The sequence below is a fragment of the Melanotaenia boesemani genome, chromosome 10, assembly GCF_017639745.1.
Source record: "Melanotaenia boesemani isolate fMelBoe1 chromosome 10, fMelBoe1.pri, whole genome shotgun sequence".
Classification (NCBI taxonomy): domain Eukaryota; kingdom Metazoa; phylum Chordata; class Actinopteri; order Atheriniformes; family Melanotaeniidae; genus Melanotaenia; species Melanotaenia boesemani.
Window position 1 is genome coordinate 35091306 of NC_055691.1, and position 19262 is coordinate 35110567.

The 19262-nt window shown below is 40.8% G+C and overlaps 1 protein-coding gene across 1 annotated transcript in view; it reads left to right on the forward strand.

The window, feature by feature from the left end:
* The first annotated feature begins 5020 nt into the window (after window positions 1–5020).
* Window positions 5021–19262, forward strand: part of tmtc2b (transmembrane O-mannosyltransferase targeting cadherins 2b) — an 89112-nt gene continuing 74870 nt past the window's right edge. The window contains exon 1 of the mRNA XM_041997952.1: window positions 5021–5502. Within this exon, the coding sequence (XP_041853886.1) occupies window positions 5420–5502 (83 nt within the window). The 5' untranslated portion in view covers window positions 5021–5419. The remainder of the gene's footprint in view (window positions 5503–19262) is intronic.

A 19262-nucleotide genomic window follows, 5' to 3' on the forward strand; every position in this document is an offset into this window, starting at 1 on the left:
TATGTACAGAGAATAGATCCAATGATGTTGCAGTTTGAATCCCTAAAGAGCCGTTCTCACTACACCATCCTCTTTAAAAGATCAAAACTCTAAATGAATGGGCCGGCTGCATGAATTAACTGATTAAGTCACTCATAGAAACAACAAACCCGACTCATGGAGGCTCCGCTGCTCCTGGCTTGATGGATGCTTTCGTCCTCTACCTGCATTTAATTTGTCCATTAGTGTTGCAGTTTCTGTGACTGCAGCATTAGCTCTGAAGGGAAAACTAATTTGCTGATGGCAGTTTATTGCAGAGTAAGCTGCGTCAAGGGCAATCTTCAGAGTAGCACTAATGCTATCATGTTTTCTCAAATAGCTATTGTAGAAGCTGAGGTGTGAGATTCTCAGTGTCTGTAAGGAATATTATCTCAACAATGAAAGAGGTAGTATCTGTATGGTATGTCCAGCTTACAGTATATTCCATATTGTCCAAAACTTCACTCTAAGTAACATTAGTGAGTGACTTGATTATAACAATTTAGATAAATATGACTCATTTCTTTATAAATATGATTGATGATAAATACCTTTAAATAACAAAACAGCAAAAAGAACCTTCACAGACTGAGATTCTTTATTATTTTATTATGATATTATCTGGTTGATCTTGTTTCACAGGTCCTTCAGAAGTATTTCCAATGTCACTATTTGCTGGCAGCACAAAAACAATCCCAACAAACTCCCAACTTTTTCCCAACTTACTTCATTTCACATCCACCCACAACAACAATTATTTGATGGCTCTTTCCCGGGTTGGGAAGCCAGGCTGAATATCATGATGTGTCGAGATAGCAGGTCAATATTGGCCAGAATTTGACATCATGGGATGAGTCATGAGAGCGACTCCCGGCATCGCCACCTTTAAAAGCCCGAAGCTGCGACTGTGGTTAACAACAGTGGCAGCAGAGATGCCGTTTCAGGAACAATCCTCATGGTGATGAAGACCTTTTTGTGCTTTTTGTTTGAGCTGGGCTGCGCAACTCCCAACAAATGACTGTGGTGTGGCGTCGGTTGAATTAAAGCAGGGCTCAGTGGGTCCTAGTGGGAAAGGGTCATTAGAAAGTTTTCTTGGTCTTTGAGACCTCAAATAAACTTCCACCACCCTGTTTGGGTGTCATTTAAGATGAGATGGCTACCAGTGAACAGTCTGCCATCCGTTTTGCTGTCTTCTCCAGCTTTGTGGGCATCAGTTGTTTAAATTTTCAAAGTGCTGGGTGGCAGCCAATGGGAACCAGTTGCTGATGATTGTTGGTTTAAGGTGTCAGCAACATCCTTCTGTCTGGACCCTAGATAAGTTTTCTGATAATTTCCTTTTTCATTCAGTTGTTGACACAATTAAGAAGTAATAATCTGGCCAAACATAATGACCAAAAACTTTTCATTTTTAACTTGATGCATGTTCAGTTCATCCTCACTTAACCTTTTACAGACATATCAATTATAGCTAAGGGTGCCCAAACCTTTGAGTGAAATGCCCCGGTTATAATTCATTACATGTTGCTGAAACGTCTTGTTTCATATTCTGCTGAATGTCAGTCTGAGCATAATCAACTACCAGGCTTCATCCAGAACCACATTTAAAGCCTGCATCAAGCTTTACTTTCTGTCTTACCACCATTTTTTTTCCATGCAGAAATGATTTGGGACTCAGACATACTTCCTAACCTGTAATTATCCATCATCCAGAGCACTGTCCCTGTAATTCCTTTTAATTATCCACAATCCATTCAGGGAGGTCTCACTTTGCCTCTTATCGGGCAACACTCCCCAGCCCCCAACGTCTCCAGCATGTCTTATTTCTCACATAACACACACATAACACACACTTTTAATCAAGTGGAAGCTTTAAATGTGCAAAATTGTGACCTTATGACCAAACATGAATTTTAATAGATTATCTTTAGTAGTAGTAGTAGTAGTACTAGTATTTTTATTCAGTCATCACACACAATACAATAAATATAAACATTCTAGACAATATAAACTAGTCAACAATCTTTGTATTAGGTAGTGACTGAAAGGCTGAAGCATAATGCTTATATATGCCTGTCCTACTTTCTTTTCAGTTTAAGCTACCCTCCAAAAATAAACATAATACCGAAATACAAAATCATTCACAAATGTAACCCTCAAAAATAGCTTTATAGACCATTTATAAACCAAAAGCGATTTGCACCTTCTAACATTTTTATTTGCATTATTCTATAATTTAACCCCAACAACAGAAATATATCTCCTTTTAATCCCTTTTTTAGCTTTTTGTACAGTAAACTTACAAACATCTCTCAAATCATATTTGCACTCCTGTATTGAAAAAAAAAAACCTTTGTACACCGTCTGGGAGTGACTTTGTTTTAGCTCTAAACATGATTTTCATTATTTTATAATATACCAAATCCTTAAATTTCATAACATGGGATTTTTATAAACATTGGATTAGTGTGATCATAGTAACCAGCCTTATTAATAATACGTATAGCTCGTTTTTGTAGTGTGACTATTGAATTTATAGTGGTTTTAAAAGTCGACCCCCACAATTCCACACAGTAAGATATATAAGGAAGTATAAGTGAACAATATATTATATGCAAGGCCTTATAGCTTAATATATCCCTAGATTCATACAGGATTACTATTGACTTTGAAATCTTTCCTTTAATGTGATCAGTATTTTTTCTTATGTTCTCTTAGTGCACTTTGTATGTTGTTTTATTCTTTATTGTCTTATTTTTAATGTTGTTACTTTAATGTTGTAAAGTGTTCTTGGGGGTCTTGAAAGGCGCTTTAAAATAAAATGTATTATTATTATTATTATTATTATTAATAATAATAATAATAATAATAATAATAATAATTCATGTTACTCTGAATATTTCAATGAAAAATTCTTAAATATGTTCCTGTATAACATAATGTAAGTTGTGTGTTCAATCACCTCCACATCAGTTTGTAAACTGTCTTAAATGGATTTTAGGTTTTTGCAGGTTTTTAAAAGGACACTTTGAGGACTCACGTCAAAGCCAGCACTTCATCAAGTGATGATAGCTTTATATATTATAAATAAGGCAGGTTCTGTAATGTTGCAGAGAAACAAAGTGGGTCATTTTTTGCCTTGTCTAAACATGATGTAAGATAGCGATCCCTCATTTATGTCCATATAATCAGTCTGAGCTGAAACAATATTACTGATTTTTAGGGAACAAAAATATTTAAATCAAAGAGAGAAAATAACATTTTTTCCATCAGGTTGATCAGTGTGAATAATTCATAGTGTGTGCTGCTGCTGCATTGAAATGCTGCCCTGACAGCCCTGAATCGTTATGCAGAGCACTGGGCTTCTTATTTTCCCTGTGAAGCGCAGACATTTCTGCTTTTCTTTGCTTTTAATGTCAGTTTCTTTGATCCTACAGTTGTCTGATATCCTCAGTGGAGTGGAGTCCAAGGACGTTTGGTCAGCCCTGAACAGAAAACTAATTTAACTTCAAAATGCATTTTTTCTTTAAGAAATAAAAACAAGTTGCTATTTCTGAAGTTGATGATTCACTCCATGGGAATAGTAACCAAATATAACTAAAATAGTAATTCTCTCTGCATTCTTTTTTCAACATTGAGTTAAATATTGAACTGGGTATTGTGGCTGTTCTTGCATTTACTTTAAGCATTTTGTTGTGTTTTAGAAGTGAAAAAGTTGTTAAAGGAGTTGGCCAGTCACCCTCTAAGCAATATGAAACACTGTGGGCCCTCTAGTGGTCGCTGCGGGGCCAGCTATGCACTTCAGAAAGCAATTACTCAAGCAACACTAGTCTCTCAGGGGCCTCTGTGATTAACATGTCAGCTGTTCTTTAAATAAACAGAAGGAAAAATATTTTAGCTTATTTCATCACCCAATTTTTTACTGAAAGATCAATGGAGTCCTGCAACCTCCTGCAACAAAAACTCACTTTTATGGCAACTATTGTAAATTTACTACGCACTCATATTTTTTAAATGAAATGAAATGAAAGTAAGGACGCATAGCTTTTCTGTTACAGCTGCTGTTTGCTGCAGCTGTGATCACTTAGTGAGATTCATTGAATCCAGTTGCCAGCTTTTTGTAGGAGATTTGGGACTTCTAAAGCAATGCAGCATCGTAGCTTTGGATTCTTTGATGATTATTATTACTAAGTGAGCAATAAGACATAGCCATCTTAAACCAAAGCACAACATGTACCCTGCCGTATGTGGTGGGTGAGAATGGTAAAGGAACAATCCATTAAATATGGTGGCAGAAATTATACAGTGAAGTTAAATAAAACAGTCTTGGAGCACCAATCTGAGCTATATTCTGAGGACCACCTCCAAATTATGGACTACTGTTAGCGGCTGTAAGTGACCCTTACCCACGACTCTCAGCATCTTCTAAAATGATTTATCCCCGCCGTGTCTCAATGACGGGATCTGCGCATGCGCCAGAGCTCTCCTGGCCACATGCTTTGGATCACTGCTAAATCAAGTGCGCTGACATATTAAACACAAAAGCGGAAGTTCAGCGTGTTTGTTACCACAATAAAGTACAAACCAAATATTCAGGTTTAGATGAGCGCGTGTGGATGGAGGCTGAAGCTGCGTGCAGAAGATAAATAAGACAAATGTCTTTAAAATATATCTTCATTATTTTAGAGAGGATGTAGAACAACATGTAATTAATCTACTTAAATATTTCAGATAGTGATATTTAATGTTTATTATGATACGGATAATTTATTACAGGATTTATTGGGTTCAGTTTACTTTCTAATATGCGTGGCGTAAATTTTAGATTTCAAATTTAACAAATTCCAGTTTGCGATTCTATTTTATTTCTTCGTTTTGGCTCCACAGTTGTACATAAAATACCAGGTTTGACACTATTACTCTTTACTCTTATAGTCTAACCGGATGCTACGACAGGTACGACCAGCAGCTTGACGTAAGTCTGTCTCGCGACGTTTATCCAGCAGCGGCCGCTGAGCATCCGCGCGCTGATCCGCCTCTGTGTTTGGGAGGCGTGCGGTATGTTGTCACAGATCCACTGAACGCTGCTCGTGTTGCTTCCAGTCCAGCTCCCAGCAGGGTGAAAGCTGTCGGGCTCGGACCAACATGGGTTAGAAGGCGAGCCGCAGACGGATTGTCCACTTTGCGCACTTCAGCGGGGATGATGGGGGGCAGAGAGGACTTGGTTTCGCAGAGACATCCTGACAAAGACGGGGACTGAGAGGGAGAGACACCGGGATTCGCTGCTCTCTCCGTCTCGCCCATCTTTTACTTTTTTTGTTCTTTTTTTCTTTTTTGGTTGCTTTCATTCTTTCTGTTTTTATTCATTTTTTTAACAATTTCCCCGCGTGTGCGCGAGACAGAGATGTTTGCAGAATTACTGTGCGGCGCCGTGGCTCTGGTCCTGTATGTCAACACTCTGGGCGCAGATTTCTGCTACGATGACAGGTACTTGTGTGAATGAAAGACACCCTGACCCATGTAACTAACCACCGGATCACACCTCCGCAGCTGCAGCGGATCTCTTCTTCACAGCAGTAAAAGTGCGATAGTTTTGCTCGTTTTGTTGCCATAACTCCAAGTTCATGGCATCAGCATCACAGATGAGCTTTTACATGAACACAAACAACAAACTGTCTAAGGGCAGGTATCAGGCAGACTATTGATTGGTAATGTTATGCTACAAGAGCTGTTGAGTGGTCAAAAAGCCTAAATGTTTTTTATAACTGCTGTCAAAACACCTGGAAACGTGTTTTAGTGCGTGTGCTTCCCTTTAAAGAAGAAAAACCAAACAGCTGTCTTAAAAACAAACAGTGCAATCGTCCTGTAGCGCTGCAGCAGCATACTGTATATTTCCAGCGTCGGTATTGTTTTCTATAGGGTGAACAGGGAAGTCCATAAATAAGCAGCATGGCTGGATGTCTCTGTGCAAAGTGCTGCAGCCTCCAGAGTCTGAACTTGCTCAAAATCCTGAGTTGTGCTGAAGAATTAATTGATCTCTGGAGAAGTGTGCCTCTTTGCTTCACATCACTTCCAAACTTGTCCAAATGTGCAGCCTGCTGAAACTTTGAGTAAAGCATTTTATTATTAATTTGACTAAAAATAGGCAAAGTTGTCACTATCTGCTTGAGCGCATCCATGCTCGGGTTCAGCTGCTGTAATGCAGGGTTATGCATTACTCATAGCTGGCCTTTTGATATTTGATGGCTGAATGGTTGTCAGGGCCTCAGGCTCTTTGTTCACCAGCCGTGCCTTGATGTAGGTCAGAGGCATCTGCATTCAGTGTATCAGCCTCCTATCATCATTAAAATATACTCCTCAGCTAATACGACATCCTGGCCTCCATGTATGTATAACAGGTGTTGAGGAACTTTTAAATCCCAGCCAGAGGACACTACTGTGAACAGACACATCAACCAGCGGTGCATTTCCTGTGCAGTGGCGTTGTATAAAGAACACTTCCTCCTCGGCTCATTCCCAAAGGCCTTTTTGCTGAAAGACTGATACTTTTCTCGTTGTGTTGCTGTATGTACTCATGCTTAGGTCAGCTGATTCAGCTACTTCGTGCATGAAAGTTGGTGGTCTGTGTCCATAAACCTGTCAGGGAGTGGCAGCGCTGTGGAGAGGTTGGGAGGCTACTGCTGCTGCAGAGTCAGCTGCTGTGTGGCTGCTGGATAGCCTCTTAAAGTTTTAATGTGAGACAGCCCTGATTTCTGTGAGAAGATGCAAACATGATGTTATTCGCTGCCACGTGTGTTTTCATCCAAACGTTTTTAAGGCTTTATATGAAACGGTAGAATGACAGAATTTGCTGGTCCCAGCCAGGGATTTCTAAAGATTTTCTCTGACGTGTTCTGTCCTCGACATGCCTTTTCATCCCAGGCTATCTGTCATCCAGCATTATCTGTTTTTAACACCATGTGCTCAGGCTTGCAATTAGCAGCCGTCTTCTGTCCCCTTGGGCTCCACTCGGGGGGTGAGGGAGATGGAGGAGTGGATGGGTGCGACAGAGATACGCTGTAAAAAGAGTTGGAAGCCATATTTGGTACTTTTTCCATGTGAATGTCATGTAGTTTTCTGGTTGGTGATGTGACATTTTTTCTTTCTGGATGAACTTAATTTCATTTAAATAGTTTTTTTTCTGTTAGTGTAAATCATTTTGATGTTTGGGACACACTGACTTTTATTTCTTAACTTGGTTTTAGGGTGGGGAAAAAGCCTGTCTGTCTTTGTCATATCACATAAGCTGTTAAGTTAGAAATGCTAAACGTGTGCTGAGTATAAATCAACATATGATCTTGTCATGACCAAACACACACAGCAGAGACTCGAACAGCAGTTCATGGAGCTTGCAGATCATAATTTTCCTAACACCAGTCAGACCGAATTTACTTAAAAATAAAGATCAGATGTTGGTTTTGTGAGCATTAAAAACATTTTTTAAATCAATACCTTAGCAGGAAATAACTGGATATTTTGCCACAGTGCAGGATTGATTGCCATCTGTGAAGGCAGATTATGTCTCCCCCTTGGCTCCCAGCTGTGAGACTAATGCACAGACTTAAATCAGCTAATGATTTAAAGTTAAATTCCAAGATTGAGCTGTGTGTTTGTGTGTGTATGAAATAGCTAAGACCAGTAAAGCTGGCATAAAAGACACCTCAGGATTTGTACAGTTGGCTGATACCATGAGGATGGAAGTGGAATAGTTAATCAGCTGGTTTTATTTTGTTTTTTATCTCAGTATTGTGAAGGGAATGAAAAAAAGACGCATAGAATTGTGTGTTTAACAGTAACGCATTTATCAGAGAGGACTTTATGTCCTCCGTAGATGGTAAATAAGACCATCAGCAAGTCACATTTAAAATATATAAAAAAGGTTTTATAAATGCTGTTAAATTTTAATCCTGCAGGCTCCAGAAAACAATTTCATCCCCGGCAGTGTTCGGTAATGGAAGCGTCGTGACCTCTCCCTTGATAAAAAAGACAGCCTGGGGTGACCTGCTCCACGGGGCCAAATCGCCCCAGGGACCCTCCTCCTCTCCCTCCCCTGGAAACACTCATCATTAGCGCATGCATGGCGTTGACACCTGCGCTACAAACTGCTGATAAGGTGCCGCGCCGTTCGTGTCTGCGCTGCAGCCCTCAGCTGGGATGGAGTGGAGGAGGGAGAGCAGAGATGATGTCAGAGGAGAAAATACTGTTGCATTTTGCTGTGGGACTGCTCGCTAGAAGCTTTCAGTGTCAACAGAAATATCTAGAGAAGAAACCTGAGTTTGATTAAAGGTGGCTAAATTGAAATTTTCAGGACAAAAGATTTCAGGTTAAACAAGGTGAAAACTTTTGAAGTGGAGATAAAAGGGATGAAACTTTAACAGTTGGACACACTGAACTGTTTTCACCTGATATTTCACCTCCGCGCAAACTGGTTTGATGGATTATGGCTTCCTGCCAGATGGATGTGAGGAACTCTCTCCTCCTCATTTCTCTGCCCTCATGTTGTACGATTTGACTGTGAGGATGCGTGAAGGTTGCAGGTCGAAATGAAGGACGCAGCTTTCAGGGTAGGGATGGATTTATAACACTCAGTAACTACTTCATATCACAAAATTCTGATTAGAGGAGTTGAGATTGAAGGCAGAATGGTCCATATCAGATGGACACCCGGCCGTTTAGGCTCACGTGGCTTGACGTGGACTTGTCTCTACCCAGCACCGTCACTTCTTTTTCAGTCTATGTCAATTCAGTGAACTGGAACCATCCTCTTATAACTTATACTGTAGGACTGGCTGGTTAACGTTGTGGTTATGTAAAGGGCGGCAACCCAGTAGTCTGAGTAACTCTACTTTTTTACCAGTCAAGCTTTCTCTGTCTGCGCCCTGTAATTACCCTCCTGTCTGCAGAGAGGGACTCACGACATGGTTTAGTGGATGTAGCTGTTCCACAGTCTCCCTCTCCGTCCTCTGTCTGCCTCCCCTTCAGCTACCACTGAAAAGCCTTTTAGGCCTTCAGCTCAGCTCCCATCTCCAGTGCCTCCAGATGGTCCCAGTTGCAAAGCTGTTGAGTTTTTTTCTCTTTGCCAGTTTGAAAGGGAACATCTGAAGTGGATTGAAATGGAGGATGCTGTGTTTGGGTCTGTATGCCAGAATGGAGACATCAAAGGTCCTGCCGACACACATAGTTTGTGACACAGTGAGTTAATTCATAGCTTTGTGACAAAATAACATTTACTAATTCTTGTATTTTCAAAGCAGACACATTTACAGTATTTCTAACTGATCAATTATTCTTGCAATAAACCTATAATGACTGAAGCATATTCAGCTTAATAGTTTGGTTTTATGCCCTCAAACTGAGCTGTTTTGGTTCAGTCTGGTGGTTCCAGCTACATCATGAAGCAGTTTTCTCATTTAAAAAGTCCCAAAAACAAGACTAGATTAAAAAAAATCTGTATGTATGGATATATGTCTATGGGACATATATCAGTTTCTTAGTAGTTTGATTGGATTATATCCTGGTTTTCTTCCTTTGTGTTGGCCTGATCTAGTGAAAATAGGTACAAAATAACAATCATACTAGAACAACTTTTAAAAAATGCTTTTCAGCTTGAGGTTTCCTTCCCGGCTGGATGACGGACTAACTTGCTCATGACGAGCCTTCATGTTTTCCTGACACTAACCAAGTAGTTTTTAATGCCTTAACTGAAGTTGTTTCTTTAAAGCCAGACCAAACAGTGCGGATGTAAACATGCATGTGACATGAGCTTAAAGGAAAACTGGAGCTGCTGCTTCTTCACCACATTAGCACACATCAAGTGTTGGGTTTGTTTTTTCTGTCAGTGCTGGAACAAATATGATCTGTTGTTGCAGGTTTGAATTAATTTCTGCTTTAAAATACAAACTGATGAGCAGTGTGGTGGTGGCTTCTTTCAGCGTGTGGTTAATGAGCTGTCAACAGGAGGAACCTTTGTTTCCTCTCACTGCATTACCTCAGACTTCCAGGGAGTAAAGTCTTTTGGCAGGAGTGGACGGAGTTATCCAGGAGGCATCCTGCCCAATAATGTTGACCCCACACTTTCTCTAACAGATCATCCCAGATGAGGAGGGAGGTGTTTTGGATTTTCAACATATGAAAACTGTTGACCTTCTAGACAAGAAGCTTTCCTTTTTGCAATGTTGTTTTTTTTTTTTTTTCAAAATTCTTTCTCATTTTTCTTTTAAGTTGATTTATTATCAAACAAATAAAAGAGAAAATAGATGTAAATGCTTCTCCATCTGAATGTGCTTCCAGTGCGACCATCTTAGCCGGAAAGATCTCCGTTTCCCTAAGCTCTCACTTTCCAACAGATAGCCTGCAAAGCTAAAAATTGTTATTTTTACCCGCATCACAATTGCAAGATAAGCTAGTCTGGCAGAATTTAATTTGTTTCTAAAAATAGCATTAATGAGGGGGGTTTAATGTGTTTGTGAGCTCCTTTGCCTACAAACAAAACCCCACAGAATTAGGTGAAGTGTTGAAGTGAGTTCATATTTAGGTTAACAGGAAACAGCTGACGTAGATAGCTGACTGTCCTTTTTCCCAGAATACAACTGCATTATTTGTAACGTGCTCATTGAATTTACCTGCTTAAGTGCTTTTTTGGTTTGTTTTTAGAAATGTTGGCCTCAGTGCTGCGTTCCCTTTGGTGAGGGCAGAAGGGAAAATCAAAAAAACCTGCATATTTGGAAAATGTGCAATAGAGATTAAACTTGAGAATGTGCTTTATTGGTGCACTTTTGTAACACATAAAAAGTGTGGAAACACACACATTGTTGCATAGCAATGCATTCCTGTTGCCTTACTGGGGACTTCCTTTTCTTTCCTTTTCCATTCTGCCGGCTGAAAATGTGAAACTAGAAATCAGATTGCTGTGCAACGTACGGATATTCTACATCTACTGTCTGATCAGTTTATTAATGAGGAAGGCCACACGGTGCAGATCTTTTTCTGAGTTGGTTTGGACTTTTTCCAGAGTAAGGCATTGCTCCTTCCTTCATAACACACTGCAGTAGGTAGTGCTGATTTGTGCTTCGGCCAGCCTCGATCGCACCGCTGGCTCTGTTCCTCTGTGGTTTGTCCAGCTGTGTTGTTCTGCTGACACGTGAGAGAAACTTCATTTTGTTTTCCTTTTTAATGTTTTTGTACTTCCTTTATATACAGCAAGATTACACCATTTTCTATTAACAATATTTCTGCATTTCTAAAAAGTAATCATGTTGCATTAAAGTTTTAATCATAAAGTTTATTTGGAGCTTATTGTCAGCATGTTAACACCTTAAAATGAAAAAAAGGAGTTTTTACTATGAGACAGACTTACAGCTTTTAATGAAAGCAAAAAACAGAAAATAAAAAATGCATTTTAGATATTTTTGTGCAAAAACATGATTAGTATATTGCAGGTTTGAAATGCTAAGCATGGGAGTACCACTAACTTTTTAACTTAATCACAATAATCCTTAGTCACTTCACACTGGAAACATGGTTCTTCACTTCTCAGCCGTAACCTCCAGGTCCAGATGGTGTCTAGACTTTGTAGAAACATACGCAAGTTTTAAATAACCCGCGATAGTTTTTGTGCTATTGGTCACACAGTGCTGTAAGTTAGATGATTCTCAGTTTGCACAGCACAGTGGAGAAGCTGAGGCGGTCATTTCCCCTGACCACTATGTGTGATATATGCTGCAGCAGTATGCACCGGCTGATCATGAGCAGTCACCATACCCACCATTTCTTCAGAGCCCTCGCTGTACTTTAGCAAGGCCAAGGCAAGCTGCTTTAAAGATGCATTAATCAGGCTCCAATGCTCTGTAATCACCCGACCGATATGCAGTTAGATGAGAAACGGGCCATATGTAGCCGTCGCTTTGGCTGCCGGGTGGTGGATTGAGGCATTAGAGATTGCCTTCGCTGCACAAGATGCCAACCTTAGCCCTCTTTGAGTATTCTCAATGCTCATTGCCTAGCTATTTAATTAAAAGCCAACAGATTAGCTTGTTTAATTCATCTTGTGGTTATAACACACATACAGACCGCATGCTGCAGGCAGTCAGAAAAAAACGCACTGTTGGCTAATAACGACAATAAATTGTTCACGTGGTCCGTTTTGTGTGGGAACTGTTCATTTATTTAAAAAAGCACATTAAAGCTGCCAAGCAACACATTGAGTTAAAATAAAGGGTGGATTTGATTGAGCTGCAGAAGATTGGTCATCTAAATAAGATAAAAATGTGATGTCAGCTATATTTTCTAATTCTGTGTTTTGAACTGGTGTTCGGCTGAGCTGTTAATGGGTCTAGACAAGGGTTTGGATTTCCAGAGTTAATGCTGGCTGATGGCTCTTAAGCTGTGGCCACTCTCAGGCTCTTGGCCCTCTTCATATTAATGGGATTAACAGCACTGGGGATGAGAGGGAGCACGACATGTAAGCAGAGAACCCCAAGCTTTTAGAAACAAAAACTCCCCTGTCCCCAATATCCAGCAAGGATGCCATAGTTTGCCCTTTTTAGTGTGAATGCGGAAAAGGCCCCCTTCTCAGTTTGTGTCTCCATCTCGTTGGCATTATTCCCCATCAAGGATCGCTGGCTCATTTCTATAAGGTTATGACACAAGTTGGCCCATTTGGAAGCAGAGCCTTTGTCCATTGTAAGACCAAGGGGTTGTGTGGTCCTTCTGTTCTCCCTGGACTCAGTAAAGGAGGCCATTTGTTGTCAAATAGAGGGGAATTAATCCCTCGTTGTGTTGCCCTGTTGTTTATGAAGGACAAAAAAAAAAAAAAGCAAGACCTCAGTGTTTGCTGGCTGAGCAGAGTAGGAAACTTCTGCAGCATTTAGGGCCAAATCTGTCAAAACCAGTTGGGGAAACTCATCACAGTCCACCATGCTTTCAAAGCCCTGGCTCTGTTATAGAGGAACGAGCTCAGAGGATTCACAGTTTGAGAGCTCACAGAAGCTAAAATGTGCCAGAATATGCCAGCTGGGTTCGTTAATTTTGGGTGACTTGGTCGTATTAGTGGGAAAACCTTGTGCTGTCGTAGTCGTTGGAGCAGATGTGGATCTGGAGCCACTACAAACCAGATTTTGGATTTGAAATGGTTTAATATACAGTATGTTAGTTCATTAAAGGTTCATTCCCTTGTTGGTGCTCTCTGTGAGGGATTTGGTTTGTAAATGAATTGACTGTCATGAATTAATCTGATTTGCTGAGATCATATCTCTGAGTCCTGGAGGTGTTCTGCAACAGTACGTCACCAGGCATACACAGTGGATTAGCTGCTCAATGCATCTAGAAATCTGATGTTTCTACCTGTTTTACATCCTCTTTGTTTGCATTGAAATGCAACAAAAAGCAACACCACATGGAAGATTCTGCACCAATCAGAAGATGAGAACTCAGCCTGACTACAGTCAGGAGGCAGACCGACATGGAACTAAGAGTTATTTATAGGAAACTAAAGATGCTGCAGCAGATAACAAAGTTTATTACTCAGAAATTAAAGCCAAACATTAGAAATGAACACAAGACTGTCTGATAAAGAAAAGTTAAAGTGAAACAAACCAGGACAGGGTTGGTGAGAATCTGGACAAAAGAAACCAAGGAGTTTTTATGCAGAGGGAGCTAATCACAAACAAAGAATAAGTCTGGTATTTACAAGGTTTCATTACAAGATGTGGAAACAACACCAGGAGTGAGCAGGAAGTTAACAATGCTGAATAAATCTGGTAACAGAAATACAACAAAAACTAGACCAGAAGCAGAACTAGAACCCAGAAATCATGACGAGCTCTCTGGGATTGTTATCAGACGGGAAATGTAGCTCAGGATCAACGTCCTGAAGCTGCTGTTGATCTCTGGAGCGGAAAAACTGCAGCTTACACTGAAAGTGATTTTCAGTTACTTTGATTTCTGTTTTATTTCAGGTTCATTACTTAAAGGAAACAAGTGTTGGACATTTTGTGGCTTGTGTAACGTTTGTGGGTTTCACATATGATTATGGTATCTGGTGTTTCATAAGCATGGTCAGTGAGTCAGAAACAGCGCAGAGAGCCTGCGGTCAGGCCGGTTAGGCCAACAGGGACACCCTTATGCTTCCCTTGGACCCGTAACACTGAGGTACAAATAAATTTTGGCATTTATTCTGCTGCTGCATGTTCTCTGTGTTGATAACTGTTCACTTTAAATAAGAGAAAGGAAATTGGGGATTAGGAGTGACTGCTCAGTGCACATTTTTTTCCTGCATTTGGAGACGTGGCCCGACAGAGCAAAATGAAAACCAAACTTTTGAGGACCCACTAGCAGCTGCCTCCTTCCTCCCGCTCCCCTCACTTCCTACCTCTTACCAGACCACAGCCGTGGAGGAAGCACATCTTTTCACATGCTGCCTCTAATTGATACTGCTGAGTCTTGGGAACGCAGCGTGTGGTTTTAGTACTCTGCAAAATGTAAAACAGCCTGCTGTATGCCACCCTCTGGGACACCACAGGTTATTTACAACCAGTCTGGTCCAGGTCCTATAGTTTAGTTTAAAAACATGCAAGGTAGGGTGGGGGAGAGGACCACCACTCTTGAACGTGACCCGTGCCAAGCCTTTCATCAAATAACTGCACTGGTAGAGGGCAAAAGTTGAATCCAATCCAGAGCTGTAATGTCAGCCTGAGGGGGATTTGCACTAAATGTTGTGTGGGATGAAAGAATGAAACCAGATATATAAATGTACATTATTATCCTGCTATTGTTGGTGGATACTGGCTTCTTGCTTCTGTTCCTATTCCTGCTTCTCCTTATCCTTACGAGCTACCACTGTAATTGGTTTTAAATGAATGCTTTATGTTGAGTTAATTACAGATTTACGGCCATATATCCTTTGCATTTGGAGCTGTATTTGCACCTTCATGAAATCCAGTCAAAGATGGTGTAAACCGACTACCTCTGATGCAGCTTGTCATGGCTTGGTGAGGCAGACAAGTCTGACATCTCCAGATGGAGAACAGCTTGCTTTGTATTGCATTTCGCACGCAGAGCCAGCTCTGTCATGTGCACTGTTTCTCTCTCTGTCATTGGGAATAAAATCAAACCAGTGACTGACTGATTGGATCATGATTATTTACAGGCTTGATTTCAGTGGTTGGTTTTTGCAGAGGACTGACCCATGATGTCTGCAGCTGTAGCGTTTCTCCTCATCTTTGACCTTTTTAGATCACTGACTTTCTCTTCCTAGCGTTTCAGTAAAGTCAGGTCTCCCTTTTTGTCAGGAGATGGATTCATATAATCGGTTTGGCTTTATTATTGCGCAGAGAAGGAAGTTTAGGTTGAGGAGGTCACGACTGCTTTTTCTGCTGAGCTGCTGAGGTTTGAGGATGGGGAGAAGTTCTGTCAGCAAACAAAAAAAAAAAAAGACTTTAATTGTGTGCTCAGGAAAATACATTTCTTATCTTGAGTGAATGATGATATGCAAAAGTGAGAACAGTAGAACTAGCAAGAATGAAAGCTGGAGCATTGTGGGTTTAGGTGGAAGTCTGATTCCTGCGTAAGGGGAGCTTTAAATGACTGTTTGAGTCTTGAGTGCGTGTGTTGTCCTGACAATGAACTCAAGCTACATTCAGCCTTACAACATTTACCTGATGACATGTTAAGATATTCCAAATCCTAACCACAACATATTCCCCAAGCGGCTCCTCCAAACGTGTCCTGCATTTACTGTCGACACACATCACTTCAACACATGGCAGAAACATCAGCAGTTGTTTTAATTAGGAAGCGGCTGAGGTGGAGCTGTCGGCCTGCACGCTTTATTTTCATTTGTGAGAGTCAGTGCCCGGGTCCCAGATGAAGACCCCAGTCTATTCAAAGTGTCACTCAAACGTCTTTTTTCTACCAGAAAATGAAAACCTTTGCAAGAATTTTAGCATCATGGTTTCATGTTTGCATTTTTAGAAACAAACTCAATTATTTTTAAAAAGATAAACGATGCTCGGAGGAGAAGGACATTAAATCAGGACACCTCTGGAGGAATGTTGACTCTGTGAGAGAACGTGAAATAATTCTAGCTCAGACTTCCTTCAGTTGTGTCAAAAAAACACGCACATCAGCACTAAAGACTAGATTAAATGACTTGTGCAGAGCTCTCCGTCTCAGCTGCTTATTCAGTACTGCTCTGAAACATTTGCTAATGCAGTTCGCCCATCACTCCACCTGATTGATGGAGTTGGTGACTCTGCCTTATTACAGCTTAAGCAAAGCAGGCCGGTCCCAGGACGGTGTCTTGCTGGACAGCTTGTCCACTCCCGGGAGACATCACTCTTCTTTCAGAGAGAATAGACCTTGACTGGTGCTACCATCACTTCCTGAGCGGCATGTCCTGAAGCTTTTATCCTCCTCCTCCTGAGGAGCCTGCAACTGCTTTCAGCAGCTCATTGATTCTTTTTTTTTGTTTGTAAAGGAATAATGCACCATAAATTCTCTGTAAGCACACAGATGACTGGCTCTTATTAGATAAATAAGGATTTAATTTCCTTATGCCTTCAACTGTTACAGAATCCACTCACTGATCCATTGAAGTGTGACCTTATGATGGAAATGGGATGGTTTGTATTTCTTTTGCCTGCAGTGTCACATCAGCATTCAGTTTTTATGTAAAATATCTTTAGATGTGGTTGTTCTGTCATGTTCTTGCATGATCAAGTCAAATCACTTTTTTTGTGTGAGTGTTTAGTTGTGATCTAATGCATGTGGCCGACAATTTGAGATCAACTCTGTGAAGAAGATGGCTGTGTATTTAATTCTGTACTGTTAGAGAAGTTTGGCTGTAAATCATGCAGATGAATGATGGATGCCGGTTGTCACTGTGAGCAAATGAGCTGGCATGACACACTCTGACATTTTTGCTTGCTTAATGAGGGTTTAATTTGCGGTAACAAGTTGACATCAGCAAATTAGGAGGATTTAGAAATCAGAGAATCAAAAAAATGTGTTTCATTAACCGTTTTAAGATACAAAAACTTTGCTTTTGTTGCACGTTTCTTTATTTCTAAGCACTTTTAAAGGCAGAAAAACGTGTTTATGGACTCTTAAGTGGCCCTTGTGCCAGATAAAAGCAGCTACTACATTCGACTTTTTACAGTCCATATCCTGCTTTTGAAAATGACATTTTTAGAAAAAAACTTTTTTAATGCTGTTTTGCTTGTACATTTTTTTTTTTTTTTATACACAGGAGAATATCTGGCTTTTAACAGCACACAAATCATACAAAAAGTGTTTTGCGAGACATTAGCCAACAAAATCATCTCTTTTTTGTTGACCCAGCTGTTATTGGACATAATTTACTGCCTCCATGGCTGGTTTATTTATCTTTGTTTTGTTTACTTATTTAACACACTTACAGTAATTATCCCTCATTCACATTTTAGTTTTGGCCATGCATTTGTTTTTTTCTTTGTGACTGGCTGTTGTTTTCATGGGCACTTTGTGTTTTACACTAAATTGCAAACTTGGCCTCCACTCTGTACAATTACAATTACCCTTTTGAGAGCTGTGATTAAGCTATGCTCAGTCTCCACAGCCGGCAGGAAAACCTCCCCGTTATTCAAAAATCCATATTTTATATGGAAATGAGAATATTTTCAGTCCAAATAGTGTTTAATAAGCATTTCCTCAATATATGGCTCAGTTATTTTATGTCATTCATTTGTACTTAATGCTGCTAAAGCCTAATAGTTTTACAGCAGACAGTCTTGAGTTGTTAAAATGGAAAAGACAGACGCTAACCTGCTCCATAATCACATAATCAACATTAGGAAAGTACTCACGGTATTCATTAGAAACACTGCTTTTCTCCAAGAATGATTTCTCTGTCTCACATTCTGTCCTGGATCATAATGTAAGATCGTAACCGTCAGAAGATTCATGTTCTGTCAGTTCTCCAAACTCATCACTACTACGTTTTCAGAGTTTTGCATGTCCAGGTATAAAACGCTAACTTATCCAAAGATATTTAAACTAAAATGAATTCCACTTATTAACGTGGACCCTGTGGAAGGAGGCAGCGCGTTTGAGGAGCTACAGGTTTGCTGAGCTATGCAGCTGAATATAACCATCCACCCATCCATCTGTCCATCCATCCATCCACCCATCCATCCATCTGTCCATCCATCCATCCACCCATCCATCCATCTGTCCATCCATCCATCCACCCACCCATCTGTCCATCCATCCATCCACCCATCCATCCACTCATCCATCTGTTCATCCATCCATCCATCCATCCATCCATCCATCCATCCACCCATCCATCTGTTCATCCATCCATCCATCCATCCATCCATCCATCCATCCATCCACCCATCCATCTGTTCATCCATCCATCCATCTGTCTATCCGTCCATCCATCCATCCATCCATCCATCCATCCATCCATCCATCCATCCATCCATCCATCCATCCATCCATCTGTCCATCCATCCATCCACCCATCCATCCATCTGTCCATCCATCCATCCACCCATCCATCATCTGTCCATCCATCCATCCACCCATCCATCCATCTGTCCATCCATCCATCCACCCATCCATCCATCTGTCCATCCATCCATCCACCCATCCATCCATCTGTCCATCCATCCATCCACCCATCCATCCATCTGTCCATCCATCCATCCACCCATCCATCTGTCCATCCATCCACCCATCCATCCATCTGTCCATCCATCCATCCACCAATCCATCCACTCATCCATCTGTTCATCCATCCATCCATCCATCCATCCATCCATCCATCCATCCATCCATCCATTTATCTGTTCATCCATCCATCCATCCATCCATCCATCCATCCATCCATCCATCCATCCACCCATCCATCTGTTCATCCATCCATCCATCCATCCATCCATCCATCCATCCATCCATCCACCCATCCATCTGTTCATCCATCCATCCATCTGTCTATCCGTCCATCCATCCATCCATCCATCCATCCATCCATCCATCCATCCATCCATCCATCCATCCATCCATCCACCCATCCATCTGTTCATCCATCCATCCATCTGTCTATCCGTCCATCCATCCATCCATCCATCCATCCATCCATCCATGATGTGGTTTTTTGCAAAATTACCCGGACGTGGCGTACACGTGACCAGTTAATGTCAAGTAAGATGGGTGGTATGAGTAGA